Source organism: Oryctolagus cuniculus, chromosome 1 (genome assembly GCF_964237555.1).
Source record: "Oryctolagus cuniculus chromosome 1, mOryCun1.1, whole genome shotgun sequence".
NCBI classification, from domain to species: Eukaryota; Metazoa; Chordata; class Mammalia; order Lagomorpha; family Leporidae; genus Oryctolagus; species Oryctolagus cuniculus.
The window spans coordinates 66,910,162-66,923,285 of record NC_091432.1 but is presented as its reverse complement, the minus strand read 5'-3'; the positions used below and the strand labels follow the sequence as shown (position 1 = coordinate 66,923,285).

General features: G+C 42.7%; 1 protein-coding gene across 7 annotated transcripts in view; it reads right to left on the bottom strand.

Moving 5' to 3' along the window:
• The window catches only part of UVRAG (UV radiation resistance associated), a 324,263-nt gene that overhangs the window by 252,066 nt on the left and 59,073 nt on the right, over positions 1-13,124 (bottom strand). For all 7 annotated transcript variants that reach the window (XM_017344617.3, XM_051822278.2, XM_017344612.3 and 4 more), the window contains one exon: positions 5,090-5,251. In XM_017344617.3, coding sequence (XP_017200106.2) covers positions 5,090-5,251 — 162 coding nt within the window. The remainder of the gene's footprint in view (positions 1-5,089; positions 5,252-13,124) is intronic.

The window sequence follows — 13,124 nt, the reverse complement described above, 5'->3', positions numbered from 1 at the left end:
CATACAACCAAAACAGCATGGCATTGATATAAAAATAGACACACAGACCAACCAGACAAAATGAAAACCCCAGGAATGAATCTATGTATCGAAAATCAAATTGTCTTTGACAAAGAAGCTAAAAACATACCCTGGAGAAGGAACATTCTCTTCAAAAAATGGTGCTGGAAAAAAACTGGATATTCACATGCAAAAGAGTGAACCAGTGGTGCCCCCTTCTACTCCTATACAAAAATCAAGTCAAAATGATCAAAGATCTAAATGTAAGTCAACATTAGAAGAAAACACAGGGGAAACACTTTAAGACGCTGGCATAGGCCATGAATATTTTGGATACACAAAAGCACAGGCAACAAAAGCAAAAAGAGATCAATGGGATTATATCAAACTAAGAAGCTTCTGTGCAGCAAAGAAAACAATCAAGAGTAAATAGACAACCAACACAATGGAAGAAAAGAACTGCAAGGGGCTGGAGCTGGGTGGAATAGGTTAAGCCTCTGTGGTGCTGGCATCCCATATGGGTGCCAGTTTGTGTCCCGGCTCCTCTTCTTCCAATCCAGCTCTCTGCTTATGGCCTGGGGAAAGAAATGGAAGACGGCCCAAGTGCTTGGACCCCTGAACCTGCATGGGAGACCTGGAAGAAGCTCTGAGCTTTGGATCGACGCATCTCCAGCCATTGTGGCCATGTGGGGAATGAACCAGTGGATGAAAGACCTTTCTCTCTGTCCCTCCCTCTCTCTAACTCTATCCTTCAAGTAAATAAATAAAATCTTTAGAAGAAAATAGTTTCAAACTATTCTCTAACATAGGATTAATATCCAGAATATATAAGGAAATCAAAAAACTCGGGGCTGGCACAGCAGGTTAAAGCCCTGGCCTGAAGCGCCGGCATCCCATATAGGTGCAGGTTCTAGTCCTGGCTACTCCTCTTCTGATCCAGCTCTCTGCTGTGGCCTGGGAAAGCAGTAGAAGATGGCCCAAGTCCCTGGGCCCCTGCACCCACGTGGGAGACCTGGAAGAAGCTCCTGGCTCTTATCTTCAGATCGGCACAGCTCCAGCCGTTGTAGCCAATTGGAGAGTGAACCAGAGAATGAAAGACCTCTCTCTCTGTCTCTGCCTCTCTTTCTGTAACTCTTTCAAATAAATAAAATAAATCTTTAAAAAACAATAAAAAATAAATAAAACTCAACAAAACAAAAACCAACCCAGTTAATAATTGAGCAAAGGTTCTGAATAGTTAGCTCTCAAAAGAAAAAATAAAAATGATCAACTGACACATGAAAAAGTGCTCAGGATCACTAGTCACAGGGACAATGCAAATCAAAATCACAATGAGGCATCCTCTCACTCCAGTGAGAATGGCTGATATTAAAAAGTAACAAATGCTAATGAGCATGTAGAGAAAAGGAAATCCTAATACACTGTTGGTGGGAATGCAAAATAAGTACAGTCCTTATGGAAACCAATATGGAGATTCCTCAAAAAATTAAAAATAGATATACCATATGACCCAGTTATTCCTCTTCTGGGTACACAGCCAAAGGAAATGAAATCAGCATCTGAAGGAGAGACCCACATTCCCATGTTTGTTCCAAGACTACTCACAACAGCCAAGATATGGACTCACCCTAGGTATCTATCAATGAATGAATAGATAAAGGAAGTGCGGTACACATTTTCACAATTGAATACTATTATGCCATAAAAAATGAAGAGAATGCTGACATCTGCAGTAAAATGGACAGAACTGGTGGTTATTATATAAGTGAAACAATCAAGCACAGAAAGACAAATATTGTAGATTCCCTTTCACATGTGGAATTTTTAAAAATCTATCTGACTTTAAAATACTGCTAATCAGAGGCTGGGAAGGGTGAGGAAAAGGCAGATACAGGGAGGGTGGATCATGGCTACCAAGACACAGCAACGTAAACATAATGGACTCTGGTATTTTACAGCACAATGGGCAACTATATGTCAAGACAATGTTTTTTATACACACACAAAAAAAGTCTTTTTTATTTTTTTTTAAGATTTATTTTAATTTTTTGAAAGAGTTACAGAGAGAGGCAGAGACAGAGAAAGAGGACTTCCATTCGCTGGTGTGTCTGTGTGTGTGTGTGTGTGTGTGTGTGTGTGTATTCTCTATAAAGAACTGGAACCAAGGAGCTGGAGGTAGGCTCCAAACACAAAGACAAGGAAATAGAAATGCTAACTGCCAGTTATAACTGGTTAATACTGTGTGTATAGGTTGAAATATTGCACTGTACTCTGTAAAAATATATAAGGAATACATGTTAATCCAAAATTGTAAAATAAACATTTAAAATGAAAATACCAACAAAATTCTCACCGTGAACTCAGAGGCACCATTTTTCACACATATTTCCCATGGACACTTCTTGAGACTGTAACAAGCATTCCTGAAGGTCAGGGAATTCAGAGGCATACTACACATTCTCTGATCCCCAGAAACCACACTCCAGTAAGTCTGCAAGAGTGCTTTCAAACACATGAAGCACTAGGAAAAACATAAAGGTTTGGGAGTATTTTCTATTTTCAAAAACTTTAGAGATAATAGTATCCAATCCCTAAAGTCTTTAATGTCTCTTTAATTACTGTCTACATACCTCTCTCTTTCAGATGCAACTGATGTGAGCCTCAGTTAGGATCACCCCAAATGAAACTTCAGCTAAAGGTTGGAGGAATAAAACTTTAAAAATTCAAAGAACTGAGATCTAAAATAACTCAAAATAGTAATAAATGCCCAATTGTGAAATATAAAAATAGATGTAGTTACTTTAGAAAGAGTTGTGGCTAATAAAAAAATTGCTTCTGCTGTGAAGGATTAAAATGAGGGCTCACGTGGAGGAAAAACAAGGATTATCAGGACACAATGTCTGCTCTCTCCTCTCTGTATCTACAGATGAGTTACCAAAGCCAGCAACAGAATATTCCTGGGAACATTCACCTGACTTCCATATCTTCAACCTCTTATTATGAAAACAAAATCAATCACATGCATTCTGTTTATCTCCATCATTTTGCTACCAAAAGATTAGGTTGGAATCAGAAATTTATTATGAAAACTACAAATCAATCTCAAGAAGTTTGTCATCTCTTAAGAAAAAAGAGAAAGAATTCTGAAATCAGCTTTAAGATTGGATGGGATCTGAAATTTTATAAACATAAAATATTATATACATATGTCCTTAGGAGAAGAAAGATTAAAATCATATTCACCAAATGTTAATAATGGATGTAGCTGGCAGGAAGATTTCATGTAATTTTTTATTCAGTTTTCTGTGTTTATCAATAACAGCTTATCTGTAGCTATAAAGAAAGAATTTGTGTAGTTTTTAGTCTTTTCTCTGTACTGATCAAAATTTTCCAAAGTGATTACAAAGAACACGTGCTACTTTTCTAAAAAAGGTTAGAAGAATTCCTTTAAATTGTTATTTTTGTTTTTTTATTTGAAAGGCAAAGAGACACAGAGAGATCTTCCATTTGCTGGTCCTCAATGCTGGCAAAAGCCAGAACTGGCCACTCTACAGCCAGGAGCCTGGAATGCAACTTAGGTCTCCCATGTGGGTGGCAGAGACTTAACTAGAGCCATGCACTGCTGTGGCCTACAGTGTGCAGTAGCAGGATGCTGGAATCAGAAGTGGGCCTGGGACTGGAATCCAGGCACACTAATATACGGTATGCAGGCATCCCAAATGCTGTCTTCATTTCTGTGCCAAAATACCTGCTCAGAATATATGTTACATTCAAAATCAGATGAAAAAAAGTATACATACCTCTGCTTTTCAAATAAATAATTTCTTTAAAAAGAAACATACTAGAAAGTATATACTGAATAAATACTAAGAAAACATCACAGATGTGTATAAATAATCTGTGACTAACATTTTAAGGTTACCTTTAATAGCAGTACAACAGGCATCACAAAATACAAAAGGCATTCATTCCATAGTGCGGTGTATATACTCCACATGTGTATATACCAGTGTGATACAACACAAAGAAAGTAAGTTTTCAATCAGCTGGGCCCAGAATTAAATTCTAGCTCTACCTAACTATCTGATCTTGATTAATTTCTTAAACTCTCTAAGGTTCAACTTTCTCATCTGGGAAAAAAGAGTAATAATAACCTTCACAAGGCTGCTATAAACATTAATTCTAACAACCTGTCTGGGGATGGCAGGCGGCTCTTATTTCATATGCAGCTGCTAGCTGTATACTGCAATACTGTGTTAGGGTTACAGAGCTACTTTTTGAGCTCAGTTACAAGAACACTTCTTGATGGATCAGCTCTATCAGTCATAGATACAGCAAAAGTGCAGACAGGGAGCTGTGTATCAGTCAGGCATCTATCATATCCCTGTGCTCAATAAATTCTGGCTCTCGGGAACGGCACTGTGGCACAGCGGGTAAAGCCTCCACCTGCAGTGCTGGCATCACATATGGATGCCGGTTTGAGTCCCGGTTGCCCCACTTCCATTCCAGCTCTCTGCTATGGCCTGGGAAAGCAACAGAAGATGGCACAAGTCCTTGGGCCCCTGCACCCATGTGGGAGATCCAGAAGAGGGTCCTGGCTATTGAGGACCATTTGGGAGTGAACGACCAGATGGAAGTTCTCTCTCTCTCTATGTCCCTCCCCCCTACCCGCTTTCTGTTGCCCTGCCTTTCAAATAAATAAATATTTTAAAAAGAGAAAGAGAAGTGTCTAATAGTGTATTCCATATTTCAACGTAATTTTCAGATCCTAGGGGAGAATATCCAATAAGAAAGAAGAAGCAGAATGCTGTGAAAAACCTACCCTTTCCGACACTCAAAAAAATTTTTTCCTAAATTTTTTTTAGTATAGGGTGCTTCTTTGTAAGTTTCTTCAGTTAAAGGTATTTTTTTAAAAAGTGCAATGACTCAAACATAACATAAGTAAGCAACATCACATAAGCAAACAATAATGTAAGTAAATAATCATAAAGTCTCTCTTTAGGAAACGAAAAGGCCAAAGAATCAACAGAAAGGTCAGACAGGTTAATTCTGAGATGACCACCACTAAAACCCAGAGTCTAAAAATTACCTGCTGGCCCAAGTATTTCAGCCCATCCAGGCAGACTTTCCACTCAATCAACAGCTGGTAGACATCTTCTTTTCCACCCCATATCTTCACCACAAAGCAAGACACAGATGTGTCGAGACGGTCTGGCATTATTCCAAAATCTAGACTCCGCCACGTTGGATTCTGTTGATGAAAGCAAAAACGCGCTTTAGGAAGACTCTAATTTGTTTACAATTATTTCAATTAGTTGATAAATCACTTAGGAAAAAAAAAGACCTCATGAATATATTAAATTGCGAACTTAAATGAACCAAGAAGACATTCTAATTAACACAAAGGGATGATAATGATACTTGCTCTGCGTACTTATTATAGTCATTAGAAGGCACATGTATTCCCATCTCTCACTGGCAGAGCTTCATATGGGAATTCATTCAACACTTCACACATAACTATTAAAAACCAAAATATAAACAGCTCCCTCAAAGAGCCTCCAATGTATTGCTAGATTCAGATCTCTACTTAAATAATTATACTGTTTCACAAAATTATATAAAAAGTTACATAGCACAGAAAGGAATAATAATCTCTGAAGGAACAGACAGAAAACATGACAAAGGCTGTGAAACTTGGCTTTTAAAATACAATTTCACCAGATAAAATAAGGAATTGCAGTCAAAGGGAACAAGACACAAAAGTTCAGAGGTGTCAAATGGCATGGTATGGTCAGGGAACCAAGAGCAATTGCTGAAGCACACAATACAGAACACACAGCTAGAGGATGAACTAGGGCTACATTGAAGGATCTTCCATGCTTTGCCAAGGAGACAACACTTTACTCTGTACAAGGAGGGAGGTGGGGACCACTAAAAGGTTTTGAGGTTGAGAATGGAGGCTGAGGCTGGTGCCGTGGCGTAGCAGGTAAAGCCACCACCTGCAGTGCCTGCATCCCATATGTACGCCAGTTCAAGTCCCAGCTTTTCCACTTCAGTTCAGCTCTCTGCTATGGCCCAGGAAAGCAGTAGAGGATGACCTGCCTGGGAGACCCAGAAGCTCCTGGCTCCTGGCTTCGGATCAGCGCAGTTCCTGGCATTGTGTCCATCTGGGGAGTGAACCAGCAGATGGAAGACCTCTCTCTCTCTCTCTCCCTCCCTCTCTCTCTCTCTCTCTCTGCCTCTCAAATAAATAAAAATAAATACTAAAAAAAAAAAAAAAAAAGAATGGGGGCCAGATTTGTAGCGCAGCAGGTTAAGCAGCCACCTGTGATTCTGACATCCTATATGAGCACCAGTCCAAGTCCTGGCTGCTCCATTTCTGATCCAGCTCTCTGCTAATGCTCTTGGGAAAGCAGCAGAGGAGATGGGCCAAGTACTTGGGTTCCTGCCACTCACACTGGAGACACACTGGAGTTTCTGGCTCCTGGCTTCTGCTTGGTCCAGCCCTGATGGTCCCAGCAATTTGGGGAGTGAATTAGCAGATGGAAGATCTTTCTGTATCTCCCTCTGTATGTGTGTGTGTGTGTGTGTGTGTGTATTTGTGTGTGTAACTGTGCCTTTCAAATAAACAAAAATAATTTTTTTTTTAAATAGCCTCAATAGATATGAACAGGCATGGGTGACTGGTGCAGCAGTTAAGCTCCCATTTTGGAGTGCCTGGGTTCAAGTAGCAGCACTGCTCTTCATTCTAGCTTCCTGCTAACAAACACTCTGGGAAGCAGCCGACGATGGCTTTAGTTGGGTCCCTGTTATCCATGTGGGAAACCCAAATTAAGTTCCCAGCTCCTGGCTTCAGCCTGGCTCAACTGTGGCTGTTGTGGGTATCTGGAGAATGTACCAGCAGATGGGAAATCTGTCTCTCCATCTCGGTCTTTCAAATAAATTTTAACAATGAGAAATGCATCAAATATTTTCATTTCCCAATGTTAAATGTTAGGTCAATCTTGTTAAACTAGAAATTTGCATATCATATAAGCCAGTAAATTAAAGGGTTTTCATATAAGATAACTCCTCTTGATCCTTATGGCATTCTTTTCCCTAACCAAAGTGGGAAGGGACACCCTGAGATACCACCAAGAAACAGCACAAAGATAATACAGGAAGTTCATTTATGTATTCAACTTAGACTGGATTGTATAATAACTAAATTCCCATCATGAAAGAGTTTCAATCTACATTCAACAGAATCCCATTGTTATTTGACCTCTAATCTCTATCAGACGCAAACTGTTTTAGCAGCCCTGCTAAACAGGAGCAGAGTTTCACTTAATTATGAAGAACACATTAAGGTCTAGGAATAACTATACTAGCTGCAGTATAAAAAATGCTGGGGCTGGGGCTGGGGCACAGCAGATTAGGCCACCACCTGCTGGGCCAGGCTGTGGCACAGCAGATTAAGCCACCACCTGCTGGGCCAGAATCCTACAGAGGCACTGGTTTGAGCACTGGTTGCTTCACTTCCGACCCAACTACCTGATGATGTGTCTCGGAAGGCAGCAGAGGATGGCCCCAGTGCTCAGCCCCTGCACCCACACAGGAGATCCAGATGAAGCTCCTGGCTCCTGGCTTCAGTCTGGCCCATTCTTGGCCGTTGTGGCCATTTGAGAGTGAACCAGTAGATGGAAGATCTCTCTCTCTCCCTCCCTCCCTCTCTCTGTAACTCTTTCAAATAACTAAATAAACCTTTGAAAAAAAATAAATAAATAAAACATTTATTATGAAAAAGGAAAAATAGGGGGTCAGCGCTGTGGCGTGGCAGGTAGAACCACCGCTTGCAGTGCCAGCATCCCATATGGGCGCCGGTTCGGGTGTCTGCTGCTCCACTTCCTATCCAGCTCTCTGCTATGGCCTGGGAAAGCAGTAGAAGATGGCTCAAGTCCTTGGGCTCCTGCACCCATGTGGGAGACCCAGAGGAGACTCCTGGCTCCTGGCTTCAGATTGGCTCAGAGCCAGCTGTTATATGGCCATTTGGGGAGTGAACCAGTAGATGGAAGACCTCTTTCTCTCTGCCTCTTCTCTCTCTGTGTAGCTCTGATTTTCAAATAAATAAATAAGTCTTAAAAAAAAGAAAAGAAAAAAGAAGTTCTTAAGACTGAAGGGGAGGTCAGCGCTGTGGCTCAACAGGCTAATCCTCCACCTAGCGGCGCCAGCACACTGGGTTCTAGTCCCGGTTGGGACGCCGGATTCTGTCCCGGTTGCCCCTCTTCCAGGCCAGCTCTCTGCTGTGGCCCGGGAGTGCAGTGGAGGATGGCCCAAGTGCTTGGGCCCTGCACCCCATGGGAGACCAGGAGAAGCACCTGGCTTCTGCCTTCGGATCAGCGCAATGCGCTGGCCGCAGTGCACCGGCTGTAGCGGCCATTGGAGGGTGAACCAACGGCAAAAAGGAAGACCTTTCTCTCGGTCTCTCTCTCTCTCTCTCACTGTCCACTCTGCCTGTCAAAAAAAAAAAAAAAAAAAAAAAAAAAAAAGGAGGACTATGGAGCACTGGCACTGATAAGTATGTACGTGGTGAACAGGAAAGACTACTTGGCCCGAGGACTGAAGGAAAGGCAGCCATCCATTTCTGATACAGGCAGGCTAGACAACTGTCCCATAGAGAACAGACAACTAAAAATGTTGGCTGAAAACCCTTTTTGAATAATAGTAAAACACCATCCTCACCAAAGCATTTGCAAGCCAAGAAGGAAAGCACCCAGAACAAGTGGAGACCTGGAGGGCTTTTGTCATGAAACCACTGTGGATCCATGCAAACCTAGGGTTTGGGTTTGGCTCTTAAGAGAGATGAGGCCCAGACCCAGACCTCACCCTTGTCTGAAAGAAGTCTACATTGAGCTGGAACCACAAAAAACTTTAAACCACACAAACCTCGGGTGAAACAAAACTAAATTCACCCAAATCCTACCCATAAGTATCAATGGGCAAGGCTGTCATGAGACGTGGAGAAAGAAGCTTCCTTAGAAAAACAAACTACACAGAATGCAGCAGAGAGGAATGAGAAGAAAAACATGCATGACAGAATGAAATGCATGACAGAATGGAAAGATCTGAAACACACTTATTTAACAAGCAGTCCAGAGAGAGAAAACAGATAAGGGAAAGGGGCAAGGCATTATTTGAAGAGATAGTGGCAAATCCTGGACTGATCTTAAAAAACACCAATATTAATTCACTGACTCAAAAATACCCAACAGACCAAAATCAAGAAACACGAAAATAAAAGTCAGCCAGGACACATAAAAGTGAAACTATACACAACACACCGAGGCAAAGGGATAAGCTGCCTGAATGAAATCCCTTCAAGGAAATCCCACACCAATCACTAACTTTTCAATAGCAAAGGCAGTGGAATTTTACTTTTGATGCCTTAAAAAAATTAAATAACTGACGATCTAGAATGCTATACTCAGTGAGAACAGTCTATGAATCAGTAAAATAAATACAGTTTTGGACAAGAAGACTTGTGAACATGATACCAACATACGCTCATTAAAGATAAATCTTAAGGAAGTACTTTAGGCATATGGGAAATGAACCGAGACAGAACACTTGTATTGTAAGAAAGAGTGAATAGCAAAGAAATGATAAATATAAGAAAAAATCTTGGGGGTGGGGAGGACTTCTGACTGGGCACAGTGAGCAGTTCAGCAAGTATTTCTCCAAAACAGAAAAAAATAAAACTGGACCAAACTGACAAAAACTACAATTTCAGGGCCCTGAAAATCAACTACAGGCACATACAAAATTGAGAAGCAGGCCGGCGCCACAGCTCACTAGGCTAATCCTCTGCCTTGCGGCGCCAGCACACGGGGTTCTAGTCCCGGTTGGGACGCCGGATTCTGTCCCGGTTGCCCCTCTTCCAGGCCAGCTCTCTGCTGTGGCCAGGGAGTGCAGTGGAGGATGGCCCAAGTGCTTGGGCCCTGCACCCCATGGGAGACCAGGAGAAGTACCTGGCTCCTGCCTTCGGATCAGTGCGGTGCGCCAGCCGCAGCACGCCAGCTGTGGCGGCCATTGGAGGGTGAACCAACAGCAAAAGGAAGACCTTTCTCTCTGTCTCTCTTTCTCTCTCACTGTCCACTCTGCCTGTCAAAAATAAATAAATAAATAAATAAAATAAAAAAATTGAGAAGCAGTCAATCATAAAGAACTACCAAATTTGGCCTCTGGCAGCTGGTCAACCTCTGTGAATTTATTTTCTCTTCTTTTCTTTTTTGCTTTGTTTTGTTTTGTTTTGGTAAGATTTATTCATTTGAAAGAGAGTTACAGAAAGGGGGGTGGGGAGGGTCTTCCATCCTCTGGTTTATTCCCCAAATGGCTGTAACAGCCAGAGGTGAACTGATCCAAAGCCAGGAGCCAGGAGCTTCTTCCGGATCTCCCAATAGGGTACAGGGGCCCAAGGCCTTGGGCCATCTTTCTACTGCTTTCCCAGGCCATAGCAAGGAGCTAGACTGAAGTGGAGCAGCTGGGACTCAAACTGGTGCCCATATGGGATGCTGACACTGAAGGCAGTGGCTTTACCCGCACACCACAGCGCCAGCCCCATGAGTTTATTTTCTTTGAATAAATTTGGTCTGGCTCCAAGTTTGTACACTGTGTCCTCTCTGTTCTGCACCCCTTTTCTTTACATTTTGGTGCCCTATGTGAGGAGGGAAGCAAAGGATCTGGCTTTTGAGTAAGAGCGGTGACTCCTTCCCCCCTTCTTCCAAATTCCCTCGCTTTCCGAATTCTCTCCTTCTCCCTGTGGCACGCTGAATCATTATTTCCCTTTCAAGAGAGAGACTGTGGATGTGTGGGACCTAGAATAACCTGGTGGATGACTGAGAGCCTCTGACCAGGGCAACTCTCTGGCGGGGCTCAAACTTCCTCAGGCTAAAACCGGACCCCAACAGCCTGACAGGGTATCCAAGTCTCTCTCTTTCTACTTTCATTTCTGACCTGGCTTCTTCTCGTAGCAGTGGGGAAGAGGAGGTGTGCAGCTTCCAAGATTCCCCCACCTGTCATCCTTGGAGTGACATGGATGGGCCTGGGAGACACTTCTCCAAAACCTCCCAGACAAGTAAAGAACAGCCTTAGTCACTTTCTCATTCCCACTTGCACTTCCTCATTTTCCCAACGAATTCACAGCCATAGCCTTTGCCAGATCTCATTGTTGTATGCCCACGTCGGACCTAATTCACAACCCAACAGATTGGTAAGAGAGGTTTCTGTTGCTCCATGCATACTGGGGCAATGCTTGTGACTGGTTCATCCCCCTCTTGCAGGGCCTGGGGTGTTCAGTTGATTTCTCTCATTCTCCTCTTAGAGGACTCAGAACTTAAGTTCTTGGTTGGGGTGATTCTTTCCTGGGGAATGCCCAGTAAAAAAGCCCTCTTCCCTCAGACTGTATTTTGCTTAATCCATGGGCTCCAAATTTCAACTTCCCTCCGGTCTGCCTCTTAAAAGACTTGCACAAGCTAGGCCTGAAGGATTTATCACCTCTGCACTAATTTGGCATTTTTTGTCTCAAAATTCTCCAAGATTTTAATAACTTTACACAGAGAAACAGCAAATGGTCAGAGGTCCCATACATACCAGCCTTTGTCCTCCAAGGTCAACTTTCCTCATTCCAAGCCCTCAGGCAAGAGAAACACTTGGAGTCTCCTCTCAAACCCTCGACTTTCCCTTCTTCCATTCTTGCTTTTCCCTCAGGGATGCTGCCACCTCTGGAACATGACCCCCTACTGGCCCTGTCCCCCCTCCTACTCACCAGCAGCCAGAACAGCCTCTCTCTCTCTTCCTGACCCCTCCCTTCCCCAGAAAGACAGTGAATGCTATTGCTCTGGAATTGCACCTGGGACATTCCAAACTGCTAAGACAATGCATTGTAAACTTCACCCAGAGGCCTTTCTCATATCTTCCTGCCCACCTTCTCAGGGTCCCTGCTGTGCTCTGCACCTCCCCAACCAGCAGCTCCAGAAAGGACTCTCTGCCTGTTGTTCAAATACAACGGAAGTGTGACTTCAACACACCCATTCACCCACACCCACACCCACCGGGTCCAGGAGAGCTCAGCCCCTACTCTCCCTTAACCCCCATTTCTGTCTTCCCTAGCATAAAGTCTTTAACTAGCCACCTCCTCTTCTTCCAAAATCTGAAAACCTAACATAATGGAGCCACACCTTGCATGAAGATGACAGCCATCTCCATTATATTTGGCATTGTACATTTGGCAGCGATAGCAAAGAAAAACTCCAGAACAGTAAGTCCTGAGCAACTTCACTCCAAAGAACGCTCAGAGCCTAGCCTTCTTCTGTCTTCTCCCCTGCCTTATGTAGTGGCAGCCAAAATCTCTTTGCTAATAACTGAAAGTGCTTTGTTGTTCTCTCCAGTAATGTGTCATGGCTACTTAGGAAAACTAACAGTTCTGTCTTAATTGGTGTACACTTTTGTTAGATATTCAAGAAATATTTCCCGCTACATCTGCTCTTAAAATTTACTGAAGGCACTGGACTTTTTGGTAAATGCTTTCGTAAATTAACTGACAACTAAAACTGTTCACTGAGTTTTCACTTGATATTAAGTTATGGACAGCAAGCAATCTTGGAAGCCTGACTTGTTTCCTCATTTCTCCTCTATTCTCTTGAAGATGGAAAACTGACTCCATTTCGTAGGACTTTCCATCAGGATGTAGTTTGATCTTTAGAACTTATATAAGACAGTTTGGATAAGGTGGTCTTTGTGTTTGATCTTACATAGAAAGACATAGCTTTTCTCATGGGCATCGTCTTATTTAAAAGGAATAATACTGCCATTACATGCCTGTGACCACAGATTTCTAGCTCAGGCTACCAAGATTACGGATGGAGTTAAGTGCCTACTTGGAAGACATTCCTAAAGGCTTCCTCTGTGTTCTACTTTAACAGCAACCAGGAGAAAGAGGAGTGAGGCAGCAGGAGCCATGTAGGGATAGTTGGCATGCCAACTAACTGCTGCTTTACACCGTGATCTGTTATCAAGGAGACCCAACAAGGCCATTCCACCCCAAAATGGCGCCTGTTTTCCATATGAGAAGTCAGGGCACTGGA